At 41.6% G+C, this 24,926-nt stretch overlaps 1 protein-coding gene and 1 long non-coding RNA gene across 4 annotated transcripts; one reads left to right on the plus strand and one right to left on the minus strand.

The window, feature by feature from the left end:
- Positions 1-200: 200 nt before the first annotated feature.
- ythdc1 (YTH domain containing 1) lies at positions 201-20,238 on the minus strand. Of its 3 annotated transcripts, none has more exons than XM_035389868.1 (16): positions 20,025-20,238; positions 16,875-16,976; positions 16,314-16,636; positions 15,389-15,779; positions 11,448-11,501; positions 11,207-11,301; positions 10,247-10,355; positions 9,995-10,112; positions 9,532-9,616; positions 8,854-9,020; positions 5,445-5,524; positions 4,475-4,511; positions 4,339-4,378; positions 3,396-3,461; positions 2,862-3,020; positions 201-1,095 (listed from the first exon to the last, which is right to left on the minus strand). In XM_035389868.1, the coding sequence occupies exons 1-16, from the start codon at positions 20,050-20,052 to the stop codon at positions 874-876; spliced, it is 2,076 nt and encodes a 691-aa protein (XP_035245759.1). In that variant the 5' UTR covers positions 20,053-20,238; the 3' UTR covers positions 201-873. The 3 variants fall into 3 exon arrangements, with proteins under 3 accessions (XP_035245759.1, XP_035245760.1, XP_035245761.1); XM_035389869.1 differs by having other exon boundaries at positions 15,389-15,776; positions 20,025-20,237; XM_035389870.1 differs by lacking the exon at positions 20,025-20,238 and having other exon boundaries at positions 16,314-16,638; positions 16,876-16,976.
- On the plus strand, positions 19,609-23,587 carry LOC118212197. The gene is made up of 2 exons (XR_004762184.1): positions 19,609-19,806; positions 22,280-23,587. It is a non-coding gene; the product is annotated as an uncharacterized LOC118212197 (long non-coding RNA).
- Positions 23,588-24,926: the final 1,339 nt, after the last annotated feature.

Genomic DNA, 24,926 nt, shown 5'->3' on the forward strand with positions numbered 1-24,926 from the left:
TATGGTGGTAACTATTTATGGCGCTTTTCCTTGACTTCATGCCAATAGCACTTTCAGGCAAGTTAGGTTTGACAACTGCTGTTGTTACTTTATGGCTAAGTGAATGCATGTTAGTCTTTCTGCTAGTGTAGGCGTAATGATTCGGGGACCGTACCAAAATAAAGCATTATCCCCCACAATTATTGATTAAAACAAAGACAGACTTTCTTTTGTTTTATTGTTTGCTTTTATACAAAAGTATCACTAAAAGATACAGCTAGTCTTTTTAAACAACAAACGTCTTTAGATTGCAAGTCACTGTACAGATACAGCACTCATCGGAGCCTTGGTTTGGACTTGAGACAAAAGAAAGGAAAATGTCAATATTGCTTGTCACTCAAACACTAGGATATACATGGCTTGAGACAAAAAGTATATAAAAACGTACTTGCTACAACACTGCCAGTTTCAGTACAACTGCATACATTTTAGTAGCAATATCTTCATTGAACCATGTGCAATACGTACAATACAGACACTGTGGCAGGTGCAGGGTTGCAACCCTTCTTTCCAACAACTACAAGACTTGATAACATTAAAGGCAAGGACCAGGTAGATGTGTACGGAACTTAAAAAAACATACTTTGAATTCCATCCAGCAAACAGATCATTCCCTTCCAATAATAAAAAATAAAATAAAACAAAATATGCATTTTTGGTTGTTTTCATCCAGTTTTGTTACACTGCATGCATGATACACGGGGCTTTTAGGCTCTCGAAAGACAACAGTGTAAAAAAAGGGCACAATTTGCGCAGAAGGTATACAGTTCAGTTTAAAATAAAAAAGGGCTTACAAGTTCAATTAGCACAAACAACATTCCCCAAGAGCAGTTTCTATCTCCGATATCTCCCCCTCTCCTTCTCCCGCTCTCGATCTCGAATCCTGTCCCTATCACGATCGCGTTCGCGTCCACGGTCTCTCTCCCGGTCCCGGCGAGCATCTCTAGGGCGGTCGCGCTCCCTCTGCCGGTCTCTCTCTCGGGGGCGGCTGCGACGCCCGCTCACCACTGCCTGGGTGCGTCGCAGGAAGTCATCGACGCGCATATCATAATCATGCTGCAAAGCAAACGAAGAGACTCGTCATTTATCTTAAATATATACAATCCAGAACGCAGTAGACAAAACAAGTATTGCACGTTAGAGCTTATTTGCAATCCTTTTCTCAGATTGTTTTAATCTGTCACTTCATGAAAATGGTAGCTTTATTGATAGGTTGTAATGTGAACAAAGAATCTGTGCCATTAGTCGAAGCTTAATTGAACATTGATTTTTGCCTACTCACAGCTATTATAGATAAACAGCATTGCAATTCAGAACATGTCTTTCATCAGCCAAGGTAAACTGGCATGTATAGTGGATCCTCAGAGATACAAACCTTAAAGTCAATGAGCAGTCAACTGAACAGGGTAGGAAAGCAGAGGCAGTGTAAGCAACTACGCATTTTTAAGTTTAAATTACACAATGAGCACCGATTCTCAGACACAAAAATTAGCATTAAATGGTAGTCACACTTTCAATTGATAAAGAAATTGGAAATACACATCTTCAGTAACTGCTTGTTGGGTCACCTAAAATCAGTGAGTTGGAAGAAAGTTTCTGAGGGCATGTCATAATTGAACAAAAACAAAGGCACATTTCTGCATACAATAAAATGCATTTCTTGACGCAGTGACCAAAATGTTTATCAACAGCGCTAGAAATAGTTTAAAGTGATTGTAAAGGTAAATCCGTGAATAGCTTCTGACTACATTGTATGGGGTTACTATGGTATGTATTAGGCATCAGCAACAGTACAATAAATAAATTGCATGGCAATGCTGACTTATATCAGTCTAAACATTTCCATCTGTTCTTATGTGGGGATTAAATGGATGGAGTTCAATTTATTACCGAGCTTGCAGCTATTGGGTCCAGATCTTTTATAACATCATGAAGGACCTGACATATTGGCTAAATGCTTTAGTCTCATTACATGTTTCCTCCCATAGTTTCAGGCAAATAGAAGTATTCTGGCTCGCTAAAACAGCCTTTTTGAGTCCGAGTGAAAGGAAAACAACGATTACGCCTCAAATGCTTGTATATTACTGTGTAACATTATTGTTGACTTCTCAATGCTCTGCTGAAGCACTGTTCATGCTGTTACGCTGGGCTCTCAATTGTTATAAATTTCCAATGAAACACGCCATGGGAAGCTTATAGTGTCCTGTACTGGATAAAAGATTTATCAATCAAACCAGAGTGAACTGAAAGGAGTTACAACGGCATAAAAAGCAAGTGGAGTTCTGTGCGTGGCTGATGTAAATACCTAACACCCTGCTTTCTTCTACTTGTGCGATTATTTGTCAAAAGGACTGTTCAAGACAATAAATGACCGCTGAATCTTGAAAGACATCTCTGTGTGTTAAACCAGTGGTAAGATATATGAACATTTACTCCATATTTATTCAGATATTGACAGTAGAAATGTGTGGTATAATTACACAAGAATTCCTCTTGATTATTCTGCTATTCAGTGAGCAGTGTTTTTCACTGCTGTATTGGCATACTTAAGGGCTATTGTTGGCCATATCTTGTTGCTGACGAAATACAAATTTTTGGTAGTGAATGAATATTTTTTTATTAACTCCCAGATAGACACTATTGTCCAATGTGTCATGCAAGTTTCAGATGAGACTGGTGCTTACGCAAAGGGCAACATCCAGGCTGCGTTGAGATTATTTCTAGAGACGTTTTTTTGTTGTTGTCACGTATAGATTTTGGAAAGACAGATAAAACATTCTTATTTCCGGATGGAATTTATCTTTAAGATGAAAATTTGTTACCAGGCTTGACGAGAAGGAGCGAACGACACGTTTCTCTCTGAATCTGGCGTCATGTGGCACGGGGTGGTGACCAGAGTATGGAGGGTGGGCTTGGGGAGGGGGAGGGTGGTGCTGGTAGTACGGATGGTGTGGGGGCTGTTCCATTCCGGGATATGGTGCCTACAAGTGAGACAGGTTACAGACACCAAATTTAGTGATTTTGTACAGCATAAGAGCTATATGAACTTAAAAGTGAACTTGACTTATATTATGCTATTCAGCGTTTGGGAGCTGCTGACCACGATGGATCATTTTAAAATAGAGTTAAGGTGTGAGAAATTGGCAGATCATTTACATCTGTGCAACAGACAACTGGTGAGTGAAACACAATACCAATGAAGTTATATCACAATATAATACGGGATGAAAGCTAAACAAAACAAACTTCTTAACATTTTCTCTAACAGAAGAGCTTTTGTTTTCATTATGTGGTTTCACTAAATGGCAAAATCCAGGACGTGGCTTGAAACACTGAACTTGTATAAAACAACTTACCATTCCTTGCCAAGGGGGAGGTGGCCCAATGTTATGATGAAATTCCCTCATGTAGTCGTTATAGGACTGGAGAAAGAAAAAGGAAATCCAACATTCACCATTTCATACTATCTCAGTGCCTCAAAATAACAACGCATATTTCCATTTTGTGTTATGGTGTGGAACAGTTTCTGTTCATAAGCTATCCCAGAAATTGATTTTTGAGATGCAGAAGAGGGCCAGGTATACCGTCAAAACTGAACATTAATTGCAAACTGTTACACTACTGTGACAGTGTAATAAATTTAAGTGTATAAATTAAGTGAGTAGACACACTAGCACAAGTGACTACCAAAACTTTATTTCATAACTTTCTTGCTCAGTAACCGACTTGATGGAAGGTCAAGCAAGTTGATGAAAAAGCAATTTCCACCTTTTATAAGCATTTCCGGCCGAATCAAAGCGCTGAGTATTTAGTTAGCTAGTGAGTCTACCTCCAATTCAAAACTAGACAACTAGTCAACAAGTCTAAAAAAAAAGGTTAAGAAAGGTCACTTTCCTCAATTTTTGAACCCATTCTGTTACAGAATCCGGTATGCACTGATTTTTTGTTTGTTTGTTTTTCCCCCCCCAAAACTACCAAAATTAGAACAGTGTAACCACTTTGATATAATAGCACCATATACAGTTCTGGATGTCAAACTATGACCTACACAAAATCATTTTTTAAATAAAAAAGAAAATTAGCCAAGCTCAATCACAAATCCATCGTTAAATGACTTTTTACAAAACATAGGTGTGTATTAGGTTTAGCTGTCACACTTAAAACTAAAAAATACCACCCTCTACCCCAGTATAGCAAAACTTGGCAGTCACCTGTATTCACTCAAGGCATAAACAAATTAATTTGGTGCATTCACAACAGAAAATGTATTAGTCAATATGATTGTAAGACTACACTTACCCCATTAAGGAACACATCCCTCCGGACTCCAGAGAACCGTCTGTTAGAAATGAAGTTGCTTGTTAAAAAAAAACATCTTTTGACTTGATTAAAAATAAAAATAGAAACATTACCAAGGTCTTATCAGAAGACATACCTGTCAACAGGTTGATTACGAGGGTCTTGCATGAAACCTGTATGGATTAAGGAATGGACTCGATTACAGTACATAGAATGCTAAACTGATCGACGGTCCGTAAGGTCACTGTCCAAAATCAACAAATTATTAATTATTAATTAATTAAATAATTCTTACTCAATTTACTAAACAGTAGCACTTCTTACAGACGTAAACACCCTTGTGTAATATTTAAACAGTACAAATATATACAAATGTATCAACATTTAACTGTTATTAGAGTTGAATGATAAGGACATCATTCTTGTACAACAGCAGCAGACTACACTCCATACAACCATATCAGTAAAATGGTTTTTGAATTTCAAAGCAGGTCACATAGAATTATATTCTACAGAACTTGTTAGAATGCAGACACACAAAGTCAGATTTACACACAGTCGAGTTAACATACACCAGCATACACAAAAACTATACACATTTGTAGCTATCATTTAATGCACGTTTCATAAGGCCTTTACCCAACTGCAGGGCAGGGGTAGGGAGAATGCTACTGTTTAGCAACTCCTGAAATGGAGTAGCAACACCAATGTCTGACAGAAAACAAGCTACCTTCAAGAAAAAACACACTCGAAAACACTGCACCAAGGAATTACCCTTGGGTCTCCAAATATTAATACCATTAAATTTATAATTTATTGATTTTATTAACCAAGTTTAATAAATATGTTTTTAGAACATTTAGACATATGAACTAATTTATCCCAAAACACTTAAAAGAACTAGTAAAAACTCTAATAACATTTTTCAAACCATATTCACACCAAACGCCACAGTGGACTCCCCTGCTTTTAAATTTTTCAGACACAGGTGTCGAAATACGATGAATCTCAATACAAGGTAGACCTTGATTTCAGTCTAGAGTGGAATCAATGTGTTGATAATGCTCTTTAAACTCCTGACATCACCACGTAAGTTTTATATTAACCTGGTCTTTGAGGGAATTCTGGAGGATAGTCAATCCTTGGTCGTTTCCTGTTGTGCATGTCATATTCCTCGGGACGACGCCTACGTGAATTAGGTAAACAATTAAGACAAATGCCATTCACACAATGTACATTACAATATCTTACCTTTCAACACCTATTCAAACAGACTCAAACAGTACTAAATATTAAATACAATACCATAGATCTATGCACTCATGCATGTTATACACAAAAAAATTAATAAAATAAAAATAAAAATTCTGTGTTCTGGGCAAATCCTAGTTTTACTTTTTTAGCAGCTATTCTCCAAATATTGCATGTTTCAATGCTGACGTTTTTGGCATTTCACAATGTTTTGTCCAATATAAATTGTATACATCTGACCACATTTCTCTAACAATATAAAACACTATTAAACTTAAATTGTTCAAGTAAAATGTGATGTTAACCTTGGTTTCTTCGCGCCGTTCGGAGTGACACCATAGGCATTTCACACTGACATGGCTCATTCAGCCTGCTCAGTACTCACAACCCAATACTCTTGCTATCCAGTGGTCTGAGGTATGCTAAAGTGCTCCATACATAAATCACTACTGCTGGGATCAAAATTTATAAGAGAATGCCACAGTTCTAGTGCATTTATAAAAGAAAAATAAAAAATCTGAGTTATGGTTTAAAATAAGGAAGTGAGGCACCCAGCAATTATTCACTTGAGCTTTGTTACGGAGCAATATTTTTCAATGAAATGCCATTCATTTTAAAACACACCATCAGATTCAAATATTCAGATTCATTTTAATCGTTATTACCTTACGGGGACATTTTATCGGTTAACCAAAAAACAGCGATGCAAATATTTACAGAAATAAAACAAAATAGTGTGCTGTGCCTTCATGAATGTCATGTGACCAAGGACAACAAAAACAATGAGGTGAGCTGTTGTGTGGCTCATTCGGTTAAGGCCACATGCTGAGCTTCATGGCCTCAGCTCTAATCTGGACTGTGGCTGGCATCTCGCTAGGGTGACACACAGAGCAGTCAGCTAGGGGCCCACATTTTCACAAGAAAACGGCATAAATGAAAACAGTTAAACTAAATCAAGTCGAAAACAATCATCTAGCATCATCTAGACTAACTAGCTAACTAGCTAAGCCCCTCGATTTCACTAACGTTCTGAAAATGTCAATGTCACCATAAAATGTTTGGTTTTAAATAAAGGGGGGAAATGACAAAATACAAAAATTGTATTTTATTATGCTTATTATTTTATTTATTATTTAGAATGTTCTATTGCATATACCAAAGCTAATACCCAATTAGCCAACATAAGGATGGATCATACACCTGCTGTGATGCATAGTTAAAAAAATTCAATTTATCTACTTGCATGTGGACAAAATTTAAAGACCAATCACCTTTTTAAGGTTAACCGATAAATGTCCCCATAAACCAATAAGACAATTAGATTCACCACCTTACTACCTTAGCATAAACTGGTCAGGGTAAAAAAACTGATCTAAAAGTAAATTAATGTGTGAAAACATTAAAGAGATTTCCAGAAAATCCTGAACTATTGAGCAGCTACTCTACTTAACTGAAAGGTTAGATTTAAAACCACTTTCAAGCCCACAACCCAGAAACAGTGTCTACAGCAAGTTGAAAGAAGCTGGTTAAAATGGCAACATACCGCTTTCTTGTAGTTTTGTGACCGTTAACGTTGGCATTAATTATGACAGTAAAAGTTCATAAACAGTCCAGCTTACGATTTAGGGGTCTACAGCCACAAACATATAACAAGGAGGGCCTGGCAAGGCAAAGAAGGGATGACAGTCCATCGATATCAAACAAAAAGACAAGAGGAGCTCCAGCCTTTTTTTTTTCTTTTCTTTTTTTGTAATAAACCAAAAGGGTCAACCCCCTCGGCTTACAGCTTCTCTCGGGTTCTCAGTCCATTTGAAGCCTTTAAGGGAAATGGGAGAGAGGGGACCTGCCAGGTCTCCTATCTTACTTCAGCACAGTCCTTTAGTGTAAGGGAACAGGGGGAGGTTACTCCTTCGGGCTCTCCTACCTACCGCGAGGGTGCCCCGGACGGGGAGGGAAATCTGCAACAAGGGCTTTAGCACCACCACAACATTCACAGTCCTTATTTTTTTGGGGGGGGGGTGCAAACCAACACATCCCCCGTTATGCTCTCTCAGGGGCAGGGGAAGGGAGGGGGGGTGGGGTGTGGGGGGGTGGGGGCACTGGGGCCAAAAACGACTATGGTCGTTTGGAGAATCGGGCGTTTCAGTTCATTGGCAACAGATCTCCTTCGGTCGGGGGGGGGGAGGTTTTATATTTAACTTTAAACATCTGCTTGAGAAAAGGCTCAACTCCCCCACCGCCCCCGCCCCCCCTCATTTCTCTCCTCTCAACACACAGTTCATACAAGGCGGTGCTCAATTAGGATGATCCCCTGAAAACACTGGAGTCCAATGGCACAGCGACGGCCGGTGGGAAAGACTGTACCACACTCAGCTACAGCCCCTCATTGGTTTTTGGTCGCCAGGTCTCCCAAAGGCCAACGGCTCCCTTTTCCAAACTGGCCTACCGCTTCCCCGCAGCTTGGCAGAAGGACTCTTGCTCTCTCTTTTTCTCTCTCTGTGGCTACACGCGCGTCGCGTTTCGCACAACGGCTACTGCACGTACAACTTAACAGAAAATGCTCTGCCCCGGACAGGAGAGGAGAACCATTTGAGAAAGTCCCGCAAAAATGCTCCTCTTGAAAGCATTTTCTTTCCGTTTTTTTAACGAGCATTCGCCCCCCTCAAATCGGTGCGCCATCTTCTGATTAATTATTTACGGCTCCGTTTACAAAGTCCCACATATGATAAGGTTTATCCCCAGGGACACTCCTGAAAGAAAAGGCTTTGGGAACAAATTTAAAAAACAGCTCTTCTAGTAATTCAATTTAAACAACCAGTAACAAAAATGCATTTACTGTTTACTGCCGCTAACCATAATTAAACAATTTTAGTTTAGTTCACACCCGTAGGTGCATTTACCTAGACTCTGGGACATTATAATTACTTTCAAATGAAGAGGTGATCCTTTTTTAAGAGGAAAGATATTATAGAGAATACAACACCACCGTCAGCAACAACAACAGAAAATTGGACTGAACCCAGAGTGGAAACTTTGCCATTAATCCTCAGTGAAGCCGCACGACGTCCCTGCAGCTCGATCTGAGGATTTCGAGACTCCCCCTCTTCTTTCGTGGCGAAAGCACTCGAGGAGGGAGGGAGAGGGGGGGTTGTGTGTGGTGGTGGTGGTGGGGGGGGTGGGCGCATAATCGGGCGAATGGCACGCCGGCTCCGTCAGGTCACGCCGACAGGCGCGCGCGCTAGCGGTCCAAAGAGCGTTTCTAACCTTCCCGGGTCGCGCGCGGGCTCTCGGTGCGGCGGGCGTCCTCGAGAGCGGGGCTCCGAGTGCATCCTCCTCTTGTGACGCATTTTGTGAATAACCTGATACAAGTCAATGCTCTCGTCCGGGGGGAAAAGCAAGCAGAGCTGGGTTCCGCATTCCGGCTCGATTTCCTTTGGCAAGACCGATGGGTTGGTGGTGGTGGTGGAATTAAAAAAAAAAAAAAAAAACAAAAAAAAAAAAGGGGGGCAGAATGTTAGAATACATGTCACTAAAAATGTAAAAATTCAGTTACGTTTATCATAACATAACATAACAACAACAACAGCCCAACAATGCTCACCATTTACCAGTTAACACCTCTAGGGCCTGATTTACTAAGGCCTTTAACACACGCAAAACCAGTAACACGACCAATGATTGGCTATGGTATTCATTTTGCACCAATCGTTGGTTGTGTTAACTTTAGCACGTGCTAAAAAGGTTTACACACGCTAAATTACTCAGTAAATCAGGGCCCTAGGGTCAGGTTTGTCGAAAATGGCTCAACAAAATGGCAACAAACACAGTGGCCTCACTTCTCACTTCAAGTTCACGTGAAGGGTGTCATTTAGCAGATACTCGCATAACTGTGCCTTGCAAATATAAATGGAGGGGTGAGCGAGGAAGGAAACTGAAATGCACCTGTCCGTCACGACCGATTTTCACAGGCTTGTGTTCGTTCCATGGGTTGGAGAGGTGAGCGGTTTTCGTGAAGGGCAACTCGCGCCTGCAAATAGAACCATTGGGCAGAGTCAGGAGAGGAAACCTCCAATCAAAGATGAGAACTGTGACCCATTTTAACGCGCTATAATGAAGATATAATGTGCTTTTCTTATTAATGCTCAATCAAAAATGAAATATAAACACATTTCACATGAAAAAAAAAACACAAGGAAGATCAGCAAAGCAAACTGCAGACTAGCTGGGAAGTCTTGTGAATAGCTTGCTAATACCAGACAACCAAGTCTCTACATCAATACACTGTTGTGATCCCTGCAAACCCACTTAGCAGTCAGTAAGCCTTAAAGAACTCAGAAAACAGGATTTATTTATTTATTTTAAAGGTTAATTGCACATCAGAAAAATATTCCGATTTTCCTTTCACCTGCAAATCCAGTCGATTTTGAAAACTCCGCCCAGCATTTTGGCGTTCATCCCAGCAGGCAGGACCCAGTGAATGGGAGACCCTCCGTGGTGCGACTCGGACGACAGCCTGGCGAAACCTGCGCGGCGACAAGTGCGAGAGACGATCAGCGTGAGAGACCATCAGCACGAGACGATCAGCGCGAGAGACGATCAGCGCGGCTCTATCGGCCACGCCCGTTTTCCCGCCGTGCGCGCTGACCGCGGCTCTTACCTTGAAACTTGCCGCTTTCCCTGACGGAGAAGATCAGGATGACGCTCCTGGCGGACCGGAAGGCGGCGTTCAGCTTCTTCTCGTTGACCGGCAGCGTGGACCAAACGCCCTGCGGGGCACGTTCGAGAGAACAGCGGTGAGCACCCGCAGGAAGGCAGCGCGCGTTACAGGAAGTGGGAAATCACTTCGACTACCACACGTTCTCTAGGAACATTTCCTTCTGTTTACTCGTTTCCACAGGAAGTTAAAGCAATACACTTACAGCTTCAGGAATATTAAAGATTCACATTGTATCTGCTACTGAAGTCACGGGCATGTTATAGGAATTAAATAAGTATCACATAATCACATTATCTTGTTTATGACTATATTTTTCCCAATATACATTACACTTTGAAGAAAGTTGAAAAGTGCTACTACAGCTGCAGGATGCTGCTGTGTGGGTGCTCATTCGGTTAAGGCACCACGCTGTGGCTCATGAATGAGCCTCGCGGCCTTGGATTGAAACTGGACCGCGCCAGTGTCCACTGCATCACCAAGGGCGTGGGAGGGTTTGGTCGGTTAGGGGTCTGCGTTTCATCACTCTAGTGCACCCCACCGGTCGATTAGGGCACCCGTACACTGCACGTCAAAGCCGTATATGGCAGGTCTTCCTCCGACTCCACTCTATTAGCTGCAGTCTTCTGTATGACAACTAGTAGCAGCGACACCACGTGTTTCAGCAGGGAACCATGGATGTGTCCACTGTCGAAAGCTGGCAGGGGGGTTTCTGCATGAATGTGGCTGCAGTGGTCGAAAACTGGACATTCCAAATTATGCTGGGAATTGGATACATGGCAACCCTGTGTTGGGTGCCAAAATTATTTGGATTTTTTAAATTTATTTTTTGTTGTTGACAGAGTGCTGGTCTGGTTGTGCATTTAAGAAAAAACAGAAAACCACCTTATTAACAGGACGCACCTTTGCTTTGGCCAGGGAAACGTTCTCGTGGTTATTGCTCTTAATCAGAAAAAACCTGGCGTCCCTCAGTATGTACTTCAGCTTGCTCGTCTGATCTACAAAAGAAATTCAGGAAAAGGTACACATTAAACATATTTCAGTTACTCTAATGTGGCAATTATTAGCTTCAGCACAACGGTGCTCCTTTAGAGAAAAACAACTCTAAAGTCAACACGGCAATCAAAAACCCTACAACACTTACCTTTGCGCACGGCTCGAACTGAGGAAGGGAGTTTCTCATGTTTTTTCTCGGAGCCTAGAAAACAAAACAGTACATTACATGCACAGCTCTGCCATCTAGCCATCCGGAGGAAATGAAGAACTTTGCTGGCATTTTTAAAATTAAATTAAATGAAATTAAAATCAAGCGATACATTGGAGACCAATGAATTTTACACTACGTGGGGCAGTCCACAGGTGTGAATGTCTGGTGAAAATAAACGGACGAACACAGCCAATAGGAAGCAACAGCCACCTGTGACAAACCACAGAACATTTTCATTAAATGAAACTAAAAGGGGTGCTTCTTTTTCATCCTCTGCCTAACTGGTGGGTGCACTGAAGGAACAGGCCTTGGAGGGATGGCATGCTGGCTGGTGGGGTACAGTGAAAGGTGGTAATCTGACCTGCTTTGCCACTGATGCACACTGATCAGAGAGAGACCTGGTTGTAGGCAATCTGGTTTTTGCGTGGTTCATTGAGTTGAACTCCCGCACATTTGTCAGAAAATCAGAAAGGCACTTCTAGGGATTCGAACAAAATTTTGATTTTTAAAAATAATCCGAATTAACACAAGAACATTTCTCATTGATACAGATGCATGCAGGTGGTGCTGCGTATAACAATGATCAGTAACTATGTAACAATGCCCTTCCACTCAGAAAATGCCTTTTCCTAACTGGAATTTGAAGAAGGGGAATTGGACACTGGCAAAATATTCATTTAAATTTTCCATTTCTGGAGAGAATGGGCATTGAGGAGGGTGCTCACAAAAAAATGCAAAACTTCAGAAACAAACTTTAAATGTGGCCAACCCATAACAGCCGTGTAATTAAACAACCATTCAAAAGGCATAAGTAAGGCAAAGTTGAGGCATTCAGATCATCCCTTGTCCTGCCTATGCAGACGTGCTCCAGAACAGCCTATGAAAAAGTTAAGGAATGCCCTCTTTACACAGGGAAGGTATGAGCACCAGAACTTGTGAAGGGAAGACCAGTATGCCCATTTAAAATCCTGCGTGTTTAAAACAAAAAAAAAAACAAAAAAAAAAAATTATGCTCCAATTAACACTTAACATAGCAAACAACAGAAAAGAAATAAAAAGCCTTTGTACAGCTGTCAGCTAAACAGCAAAATTTTCCAGCAAGGAATTCTATGCGTGAGAGTAAGTGGCTTAACACTGATGCTTCTGATCAAAGGAAACCGTGTCTCCCAGTGCACTCTAAAGTGGTTCCCTACTGCGTGCTAAGGAATGTTCCGGATATTAATGAAGTTAATTACAGGAAAGGCTACTGAATGCTAAGTCTACTGATAAAGCCACGTATGCATGTAGGGCCTTTATGAAACAGGCCTGGCAGCCGCCCCAGATGCCCGGGTGACCCCTGCCCTGAGCACGCGCGTGCTGAGGAAGCGCTCGGTAAGCAGTAACCCAATCACAGCTCCTCTCCTCCTAGCTAAGGTTAGCGGAAACATTACGGCCCGGTTCCTGTGCCCGCGGCTGGCCGTTTCATCGTCCTCCCTCAGTACGCTGGCTAAAAGCCCTGACCGGAGCGAGATCCATCCAAAATCGATCGGCATTCCTTATGGCACGTAAACCTATTTTTGTGTTTCGGTGTGGCCATCGGTAGACGGTATACTCATTTTACCCGTGATGGTTTTGCTCAAAGTTTGCTGTACATCCGGGGAAAACTGCCACTGTTTGAGGAGTCTTGTCACCACAAGCTCATGTACCCATGTGTACAACCGATTAATACAATACTCCCTTCAGATCTTGTGTACTTTGTAAATCAGATGCAATTTAGTTGTACTTACTTTCTACTTTCATCTGTGTGGTTTGTGTGTTACACTGTATTGTGTAACTGTACGTGTTTGAAAGTTTTTTTATAATAATAAATGCATAATCTCAACTCAGTATTCCTCATAATCTTGTTTACGGTTAATTGCCTTTTCAACATCTCATGCAGATTCTGATAGCTTTCCATCCATAGTACCTTTCCTGTGTTTTTGCAGGAATAGTATACGGTTAAAGTGCTGATAAGGTGTGTACACTGTTATACCGATTCCAGGCCTAAGCAGCCCATATAGTCCTGTCCAATAATTTATTTAGAATATGACAATGAAGACATAGTGCTTAAGACTACGCCGGAGGCCAATGCAGGGCACCCTGACACTACAGTATACCCTCTCATGACTGTAGCCTACAAGGTTACATGGGATTATATTATGTTATTATATATAGGACTTTCCCAAATAAATCCCGTTCCCGAAATAGCCCGAGGCAGGCGCAAGCACGGCACCCTTCACCCGCTGTCCGTTTTGCCACCGGCCCGAAAAGCGCTCATCCCTGCTTGCTCATCCCTAATAAAGATACAGTATAAAGATAAAGAGGACCCTGTACTGGGCTGCTGGGTGACTCATCCCGTTAAAGCTCTGTTCCCGCGCGTGGATAAGCCCCACGGCCTGGTTTAAAATCTGGACTGTCTTTGCTGGCTGAGGCTTCTGGTCTGGGTCATTGCCCATTGCAATTTATAAAAAAAATAAATAAATAATAAAAAAAATAAAAATAAAAAAAACAAGACCTTGGAATATCTGCATTTATAGAATGCGTTTTCTTCCTATATTTTGGCCTTTTTTGTGTAAAAAAGCAGAATCCTGGGTTAATGGGACCACTGATGCATTTCACTACAGGAAAAAACCACCTGTTTAACAACAGATAAGTAATTTGAGTATTCTTTTCAGAATCCCAGATAGATACCTGGAACGAAAGTCTGCTTGGAGCATCAAGAAAAACACCTCACAGGCAAAATTTAAGAGCACTACAATGTTAAAAATAAGCATTTAGAAGTAGAATAAATAAATAAGTGTTGAATGAGTGCCTACTGGCAGATCCGAAAAATAAGTCATTAATTTGCTTAAACGTCACAAATATTCAAATTGAACCTGGCGTTGAACAACTACCAACACTAACCCCAACCCCCTCAACTGAACCCACTGCAAGAAACCAATCTATGGGAATCATAGATCATACTCTGTACCCCATAGTACAAGAAATCATCAGACAGGGCAAAAGCAGGTTAGTTTACACTAATTCAAAGCGGTAAGCAATCTCTCATACTCTCACACAGACAGTAAGGAGACCTTATCCAAAAAAGAAAAAGGACTGAAGTTCATTTTAAAAATTGAACTGTTTTGGGATCTTTAATACCTGCATATGATTCTGAAGCTGAGCTTCCACTTCTATCAAAAATGACTGGAGATATCCCTCTAGCGTGCTTCTTCTTTCTTTCCTCATCTGAACAGTAAATCGGAAAACATGTCCCTTTTGTTAGCGTGTCCATTTAAGGAACATAAAGGACTGTTTTGTAATGCTAATCGACAAACTATGCAGGACTTGACCTCTCTGTCCTAAATTTATCACCAATTTGATACGTCCAGATAGCTATCAACAGTGGAAGAACCTGCCGACATACACAGTATGAAGTACAGTTAGCATGAAGATAAACTGTGAGATGAAGGCCATGCATTCCCATGAGCATTAGCAACTCATAATTCCACTTCCAGCACCTGATAACTTCATGATCCAAAAAAACTTTTAGAATTAACAATAAAGCAACACACTACCCTTTCAGAAACAGCCTCTGAATTTTTTCTGTAAATGGTTAGTGCTCTTAGGTATAGTCACAGTTGACCAGCCGAGATTAACCACTTGAACTCTCGGCCACCTGATAATTGGTCATGAGAAAAGACGCTCAACTGCTCTACGCCTTGCTGGTCCTAACCAAGCTGGATCCCACTTCTGCACGTAAGAGTTCAGTGGGTTATCCAGTTGCTGACAGACCCCAATACAAATGTGGGAACAGCTTTGTAAATGAAAGTGAAGGGCGCTGTGAAGGTGGTGAGGGTATTGGGTCTCTAGGTGCCTACCTGAAGCATCCGACCCCGATCCGGAGTGCACGGACTCGCCCTCGGAGAAGGACACCGACTCGGACTGGGAGTCGCTGGCCTCACTGCGGGTGTCGTAGTCGTTCTGCTCGTTTCCCTCCCGCTGGTCCCCTTCCTCCAGCTCGTACTCTTCCTCCTCTCCTTCCTCCTCCTCTTCATCCTCCTCTTCGTCGTCCTCCTCCTCCGCGCCCTTCTCTCCTTCCTCCTCCTCGTCCTCCATGACCTCCTCTTCCTCCAGGTCGGAGCGGTTGCCCTCGGAGGACTCGGCGGAGCTCCCGCTCTCCTGCTCGGAGGCGTACTCCTCCGAGTTGTGCTCCTCCTTGGAGGAGTGGCTGATCCGGCCCACGCTCTCCTCGCTGGTGCGCCGAAGCTTCTGGGCGAAACGGGAACAAAACCCATCCTGAATGTTTACCTCCTTCGGTTAGCGAGAGGCTCCACGCCCCTCTCCCATTAAACCCAACTTCCTGCCCCCTCCCTCTGCATACACCCGGCAATGCAACGAGATGCCATGTCATCGGACACATTACTTATATGAGATACCTGCTGAACATCTGAAAGCTCTGCACCCAGTTTAATCAATGCTCATTATTGCCAAGGTTCATTTCCGCAAGCTGATCCATAAATAAATCACAGAAGGAAACCAAGAAATTAATAGGAGAAGAAAGTTAATATAAGTTTTAACATCAGCAATACCAAGAGGTACAAATTTTTGGCTTTGCCAAAGCCAACATGGCCTTGCTCTAAAAATGACAAAATTCAAGGCCTGACATATGTACAATAGACTGAGCTACAAAGCAGCCTGGACACGTCACTCAAGCCTGGACACGTTAATCAAACCACCTGTGTTCCCTGCGACATGGAACATAGCAAATAATTTTTGACTGGTTTCAAAAGCCGGCCCTCCTACCTCAGACAGCTCGGGCATGAGCGGCTTGGGCCTCCTGTCGGGCTCTCTCCTGCGGGTCAGGGGCTTCTCGCTGTGCGATTTGGGGGGGTCCCCCCTCGAGCCTCCCCCACGCACGCTGTGGTTCTTCCGGTCCTCGCTCCGGTCGTAGTGGTAGTCGTCGCCCTTGTACTCGCTGGAGTGCCTGCTCCTCGTGTTCACCAGCTTCTTGCCGTTGGCCCCGCCGGAGGGCGCGGACCTTTTGATGGCCTGTCGCGTGGTGTGCCCCGTAGACCGCAGCCTCTTGCTCTCCAGGTTATCCCCTCGATCGCTCTTCCTCTTGGACCCTGCAGCAGAGGATGTGCAGATGGAGACATTAAAATTCTAGACCGTGAAGCACAAAGACAGTTTAAAAAATACTTTCCTATTCAGAATCGGTTATTAAGCAAATGGTAACGATCAAGCATTTTTAAGGGAAAGCACAATTCTCCTCCCACAGGGAAGAAACATTCACAAGATGTATTGTATTGGTTAATTAGCATAGTTCATGCTCATCTGCACATTTACTGTAGGTTCAGTAGCTACCTTTTTTCTCATTGACGTCATGCTCACTCTCAGGATTGTAGAGCTCATCGTCTTGGTCGGGTGCTTCAGTCAGGATGTCATCTAGGACGTTCAGTTCTCCATCTAGAGCAAACAAAGGTTGATGAGTTTGTTTTCGCAAATCTTAGGCTTGAAGAAAGAAAAAGTTAATTTTTCTGTCAAACTTTCAACTCCCTTGACAACAGGAGAGCTCGAAGAAACTTAACTGAGCCACGTTTTCACATTTCTGAAAGATAAGAAATTCTATTTGACTATTTACAACCATTATTTTGCCAAAAACTTTGATTTGTCATAAAGCTCACCATCATAATGGCAAAATGGAGAACATGTGGAAACAATTCAAAGACAACACTATTTCTGACCCTTCCAAGAAACAGAAACTTGTTTAAAGGCAAAACCACATTCTGCCTAGCTTTCTCAAAAATCTACCACATTTTATAAAAATACATGTTTTTACATATGCCATGCTTTGAATCTGAATTGTTTTCATTGCCCAATATGATAATTTATCACAGAAACACACATGCCTCCATAACGTGCTTGTATAAGTAGTCTACCGAACACCGTGGGTAACAAGGCAGGTCCACTGAAGCAGTGTCTATTCTTTATTAGATAAGAAGAAATAAAGCCATGTCCTTGAAGCCAAGGCCAACTGGGGCTCCATAGTCATCAACCCACTGCTAAACTACATGCATGATTGGCTCTGAAACGTTTCTCAGCTCGACCGGACCAGTCAAAACAATAATAACAGTCCCAGAAAATAGCACAAAATAAAAAGAACAACCTTGTCTATTATTGTTAGTCTAAACCAGGGGTGTCCAATCTTATCCAAAAAGGGCAAGAGGGGGTGGCAGCAAGTTTATGACTCAGCCCAGTATTAAGACGACCAAGCCAGACAGCGCATAGCTACCCAGCTACCCTGTCGCTCAGTAGCTCGCTTTTTTAAGATAACGCATTGGACTTGCATGTGCAAGTCATCATTATACTGTGGGCAATTACAATGCTGGAACATGAAAACAGTTACTGCGAGCGGTAAAAATTTTTTTAAAAAGAAGGCTAGTATGGTACTGGAGTAAGGTTGTCGTCGAATTAGTTAGTGACACGTAACCTCCTCCGCAACAAGTCAACAATGAAACCTAGAATTATATAGCTACATTTTTCAATGTAACTATAATGTGGTCACTAAAGGTGGCATCTTGTACGTTATCAGGTAGCTAATGCTTGTCACTAGAAATGTCTTACAATCGCTGGCCTTTTAAAGTTGCACAGCTGATGATTTTCTACCTGTGCAAGGGCATAGTATATTGTAGGATACTTGACTTGATTTGGAATCATGCTTGTCATCGTCGGCTCATTCCATTCGCTTATTTTATCTCTCTGCTTCCTTTCCCAGCTCTTAGCTCCACCCATCAAAGGTCGCAAGGAAAGTAATCAAGGAAAGGACACAGGGATGGAGGAATCGAGGTATAAGGCAAGGCATTTAGCCTAACGGGTTGGAATGTCCTCAAATATGGCCCACCACAATTGCCAGGTCAGTCAAGGACCTTTTTAGACAAAGGACAAAGGACAAATAAAATAAATGATTGGACTGCACCCAAGATGATTACAGACATCAATTCCACATATTTCTTGACCCGTTTGGCCTTCCATACTAGGAAACGAGGCAAGGAAAGGAAGCAAAAAGGTTAAATTTAAAAAAAAATAGTTGGAAGGCACCCTTTGTCAGTGTTCCAGGGATTTATGCTGCCCTCGTGCTCCTCGTTAGCTCCCACAAAATCCGCGTTTCCCACTGGTGTGCACACTACTCGTAAATACGATATTTCCGACAGCACATTAAGGCATCATCAGTCAGCTCTCTCCTTTTGCGTTTTGATGTTTTCAGCAACCACAATGCGCCCGCAACTGTCGTGATGTAACCGTGGCGTACGCTCCAAATTGGCATATATGATTTCCGATACTTGCACCCATATGCTGGAAAGGTAAACTCCGCCCCTAATTCAAACACTAAGTATTCTGGCACAATTCGCCACTCAAGACTTTCCGTACGAGTGCATACAAGAGACCCTCGGAGGATAACATTAACAATTGAAACAGAAGTTAAAATCCCTGGGGATCACATCATGTAGACAAACAAGCATATAATAATGCACCAGAATGCGATCTCATTAACCTCAAACATACACAATTTAAACTTAATATTTATCTAAACTTTTGGTTATTTTACTGGCAAGCAAACGGTCAATCGAGAAGTTAAATTCGCCCATTCATAAAAAAATGTAAGTTGCGTTATAAAAGGTAAGGTAGAATATGCGGCCTTTGTCAGCTAACTACGTAAATTGAAAGCACAGCACTGCACCTTACTGCTACCACTGAACTGCAGCAAGTTTAGCATCATTAGCCACTAAAAGTGAAATCTTGTTTACGGAATGAGTTAGGGAAGTGCTAACAAGTTGGTTAGCTAAATCAGGTTAAACTTAAGATCTGTTATGAGCCACAGATAGCGAGACAGCCAACCATATTTCTGGCACAATGACGTCGAGAATGCAGCCGTGCTCAGCCCACATCAGTTTGGGGTAACCGTGTTAGATACCATTGCTTATTCACATAACATAATTGCATTGCCAAATTGGCGAGCTTCCATTAAATTGGCTAACGTTATCGTTACCAGTATTTAACCAACTATAGCTAGCCACCTAGGTAGCTAACGTAAGGAAAAGACTTCTTAATCATGCTACGTTTCTCGTGATTTGAGTTGTTCCTTCATCCACACCACTAACCATGACTCGGTTAGCAAGCAATCAGATTCTAACCAGTCTAGACTAGTTGGCTGTACTGCGGGCGCGGGCACACATCGATAGCAAAGCAAACCACTACTAGCTATAGCGTTAGCCTTACCGAGTGGCGACGTATTTTGGTAAGTTATGCTAACGTTGCTGACATTTTAGCATTCGAATTCCCATTTTTAAATATACAACAGGCATGACACATTGCAAAAACACAACAAAAACGTTTGTTGTATACCCGTCTATGTGTCATTTTGGCTGGTAAACATCCACTGATCGTCCTGAAAACAAATCACAACAATAGCTTGTCTGCTAAATTAGCCGTAGCTACTAACAAAACTAACGTTACCTTTCTCGTCTCGCCTGTCGACCGCCATCTTCCGCCCCTTTCTCTGTTTGGCGTATACTTTCAGAGAACTCGTTTTGCCTCCTCTTGTGATCGCATATACTACGTGATTATGATAGAAATGTAACTTTAAACACTGCGTTTCTTGTCAATTGTGTGCACCCCACCGCAGCTAAAATGGCGGCTTATGCGTCGCTCTGCTGGGAGAGACGAAACGGACAACTCTGACGTAGTCATGTGACTGGCGAAGTCACACTGGCGTCGAAATCGTTTTGTTTTTTTCAGGTCAATTTAATGGACGATTTGAGACTATTTAAATGCGTTTATCATTACGTAGCCTATTTAAGTCAGAAATAAACAATTTAACGATAACTCAGCATACTGCATATGCATCAGGTGCGCTCAGCAAGGATATATTCGGGATTTAATGCCAAATTCTGCTTTGTTTAGTTAGTTGAGTTATTTGACCTGAAACATTCCAGTCGAGTTATTTGGGTAATTTTGATGACATTTTAAGCGTCAGACGTAGGCTAGACAAAGCATCCACGGTGATAACATTTATCTGGGTTCCACTGTTGTAGAGAACTAACGTTGTGCACAGCTGTTTAGAAAATTAAATTAGAATATGGTTTCAACAAACAGCAACAAAGTCAGTAGCTACCGGGGAGCATATCTGTGCACCCCGGAATTTTTTTTATGGGTTTTCAAAATCAGTAACCTGTAGTCTCTCCCTGGCTGCTTCCAACCGCAAATGATAGACATGTGATTTGCACCTCTGCACCTTGAACTAATGCACTTGTACGTCGCTCTGGATAAGAGCGTCTGCTAAATGCCTGTAATGTAATGTAATGTAATGTGATAGACATGTGTGCAAAATTTCCTTTTATTTAATTCTAAATACATTGAGATATTGGTAGTAGAGCCTAAGTATACATTATTATTTTTTAAAATTCCTTTAAATTTCGTTGGCTTCATTAATTGTCTTAGCCAATGTGATTGTTAAAATCCTTGGAGTGACTACTGACTTGCATCTCTCCCTTCGTGCTCATATTAGTTACATCACAATAGTAGCCTTTAATATATATCCACATTCAGAAGATATTGTCCCTGCATGATTATGAAAAAAGTTCATGCTTTTATAATTTAGTAATTGGGGGATGCTTTAAGCCAAACTGACTTACAAAAAAGCACATTATCATTCATGAATGGGAGTTGTTCAGTCAGCCAAAATGATAGTGTCTCATTTTCACCAGCAACCATATTTAAATTTGGGTAAAATTTTCAAACAGAATTTTTTTTTAGAGTGCGCGTATATTATATTTTCGTCGTACAAAAGGACAAATTCAAATAAAAAACGATGAATGCCGAAATGTGCAAATTGTATAACCACAGCTGAAGATCTAATCTGATCGTAGGCCTGTGCATGTTTCCTGAATGAGGCCCAATGTGTCAGACGATGATTGACAAGAGCAATATTATCTCGAGGCCACATAATTACAGCAACGAAAATATCTTTGAAAAAGGGTTCGTTGTGCTTAACTGAATCAGAATTAAATAATAGGAAATGCTCACATGTGTAGTAGAATTTTCATAACATTAGTTTAGCAAACTATCAAATATTTGAATAAAGTCGTAAGATGATCGAACTGTTTTTCTCCACGGTCCGATCAAAAGAAACACGGATCCGAAATTAGTATAGTAGTAGTAGTAGTAGTAGTAAAAGAAAAAAAAAAGGAAGTAAAAAAGAAAAAGAAAAAAGGAGCATTATATTCACTGTTTCAGGTGCATCACGTGATAATGCCCAGGTTGTCCCTCGTTGCTTTAGAGCAAGTACCCAAAATTCCCCACTGTATTGCGTCACGTTGAAAGTAGACCAAGGAAATACGTTCTTCGATGACGCGCATATGCCTTTTCCCTTATTAGGTTAGTTAGTTAAAAATTTCAGAATAAATATCCTCTTCGCAAGAAAACAAATCGTAATTTGTTGTGCTAACTTTGTTTTCCCACTGGAAACAGCCGACCCATTGCGCAGTTTTCGGAAAAATACGAGAATGGGGGTACGGATATATTTGTGCCCTGCAGTTACACCTGTTCGCTTGTGTTTTTAGGAAGCCCTGTCCTGTATATTCTGTTTTAAATAAAAATAAAAAAGGGAAATGGGTGGCCTGGGCCTCGAGTCTCCAGGGCAAATATAGGCCAAAAGCAACGTGTACGTATTAAGCACATGTGGGCGTTTGCTTTATATTTCATTTGAACAGACACGTTTAGCCGGTGGAGTGGGTGCCTGGGGAAGATCCAGGAGGGCGGTGGGGGACTGCTGAAAGGCGGAGACGGAGGTGTGTCAGCCAGATCACCTGACCGGGCTGCTGAAGGGAAGGGGATGGGGCCAGGTAGTGGACCATGGGGTGACCATGATCTTCCTCGAAGCCCTCATCCTCCACATCCTGGTCAAGATCTTGGACGTAAGCAGCCTCGTCCAGAGTATCAGGCTGATGCCCTGCAGCTCCCCGCCTGTCTGCGAGTACAGGTACTCAAGGCCGATGGGCTCCTCTGCAAAGTGAGCCTGGATTAAAACTTGTGCCAAAACACGCATCAAAGGGAGAGTTGACGCTGACATTAGGAAGCTACTCACCAGTGTGCTCGACAGGCTTGATGTGATCCTTGACCAGGGCCAAGCGCTGAGCTGGTTAAGGGAGTGCTGCCGGTGGCCACCGTAGCAGAGCAGAGGCTGCACTCGTCCCTCCACTGCGGCTGCGGCACGGTTCCATCTCACCAGTCCGTCCAGCAGGAACGCCTGGAAGTGCGAGGCGTTCTCACGATCTCCTGAAAGTAAACAGAATGCATGTAAGCAAAGATGGAAATTTACCTTTACCAAAAATTATCTTAACAGTCAGGGTAGGTGGAGGTGTTCTTGGTTAGAGTGTCCTTGTTGGCCATTTGAGGGCTCTGGGACAAGTTGGTCTTCCTCCTTTCTCAACAGGGAAGAATGAGTAGTTCGCTTTGCATTCTCGCAGCCCTCATCATCTCTGGTCGAAAGTTATTAGACTGCTATTCATAAAGTTACCACAAGGGGTCACGATTTATTAACATCAGCATGTGTTTTCTTTGCCCACAGTATTTTCCTACCTTTAATCAGTTTAAATTCACAACACTTATTCCACTCATTTGTATATTAACATTTATACATTAAGCTCATGTCCCAAATTTGCTCAAGGCAATGTAGAGCACTAGACATAATTTCAGTTTCTATGCTAATGGTAAGAATAACTTGGATGGTGTTACCAAATTCATGCTTCAGTTTTAAAAAGCAGTCGTGAAAATATTACAAAATGCTACTTCTTGTGACTGAATAAAAAAACTTACTTAATATAGTAAAGATTATGCTTCCATATAGGTGTACAGTTAACCTCTTTTTTACTATCTAATGTGGTGCAAACTGTTCCCCATTAAAAAACAGTCAAATCCTTAAAGTAACAATAGTAAACATCTTAACAACAATACTGTTTTACAGGTTTCAGCAAGTGCCTGAGTCTCAAATGATACAAAAATAAAAAAAGTAGAAAATGTTTTCTGTTTTTTTTGTGAACCCAGTACTTGGACAACACTTTTGGTCCGCTGATCATTTGTTCACCTGTTCCTCCCGTTGGTGTTCTGTTATTTAAAATACCGCAAAGGCTGATGGACAGCATGTATGTGCTTGTGGCGATCGCACTGCGTCTGGCACACGGCCAGAGTTCCTCTCCTCTCAGTTTCCAGGCATACCCGGTTACCTTCCCACATCACTATAAAATAAACAATGTGGTTGCCGTGCCAACCAAGTGGAAGGACTGACTGTTCAAACACTTCTGCAGCCTGCAAACATGCAGCACACAATACGGTCTGGGGCTGGGACAACCTAGGGAGGGAAGCAGGGAGGGAGGGGTGTACTGGGGCAGGTCATGAGCCAGTGTAGCACCAAATATGACTGGGGGTGGAGGTGGAGTGTGAGGCGGCATTAAAAAAAGATTAAATACATTTTTAGAGATTTCTATGAATGTGACACCAGTGTAACGATTCGTTAAAAGACAGACCACTAATAATAATAATAATAATAACACATGTAAATATATAATAATAATATATTATTATTTTACTATTATTATTATTTTATTTGTTGAAGTTAAAAAACACAACTACAATTACATTGTTTCATTAATTACCCATTGATAATGTCTCAGGTCAGATGTAAAGATCAAGAGTAAATCATCTGCATTGAGTTTGCTGGGGAAAGTAGTCAAATAGGCATTAAAAAGGGGATAAAATAATACATTAAGTTTCTAGCCTGAACCTCAAAGTAAGCAATGGCATGTGTGCAATTTCAATTCTTGTGTTGCATTGGTGATTGGAGGAGGGAGAACAGCTACATCCCATAGTGACAAAGAGGCCAACATTTTCAGTTTTTTCATATCCTGCCAGGCAATGGTTAACGGATTTTGAATGTTCAAAAATACCTGTATTTTAAATTATTATTTCAATGTCTTTCCATTTTAGTAAGGCAAAAGTATTTTGCAAAGTCTAAAAATATTTATTCAATTGTATTTGTATAGCACATTTTACAGAGACAATGTCAAAAATATGTTTTACAGCAAAACAGGAAATATGAAAATTGGAAGAATATGCATGGTCCACCAAAAAACCAGCAAATGATGCTTTAAAATGTTATTTCTGCAGTACTGTTTCTTGCTATGAATACTTTAATACCAACTCTAACTGAATCAAACCAAAAAGCCTGCCAGTTTATGCCTTTATCAGAGTTCTGCATCTTTCCCACTGGTATTCCTACAAAGACTGTTGATTGAGGCTTTATGCATGAGTGTGATCCTCAGGAATGAAAATAACATTCTAAACGGAACACAATGCTCCAAC

Source organism: Anguilla anguilla, chromosome 14 (assembly GCF_013347855.1).
Source record: "Anguilla anguilla isolate fAngAng1 chromosome 14, fAngAng1.pri, whole genome shotgun sequence".
In the NCBI taxonomy this organism is placed as follows: domain Eukaryota; kingdom Metazoa; phylum Chordata; class Actinopteri; order Anguilliformes; family Anguillidae; genus Anguilla; species Anguilla anguilla.

Excerpts from the sequence above, each read along its gene's own strand:
- ythdc1 (XM_035389868.1), bottom strand. The coding sequence starts at position 20,052 with ATGGCGGTCGACAGGCGAGACGAGAAAG. Across the intron at positions 10,113-10,246 it reads GGAAAGCGGCAAGTTTCAAG|GTTTCGCCAGGCTGTCGTCC; the intron begins GTAAGAGCCGCG and ends GTCGCCGCGCAG. Across the intron at positions 5,525-8,853 it reads CCCGCGCGCGACCCGGGAAG|GCGTCGTCCCGAGGAATATG; the intron begins GTTAGAAACGCT and ends TAATTCACGTAG.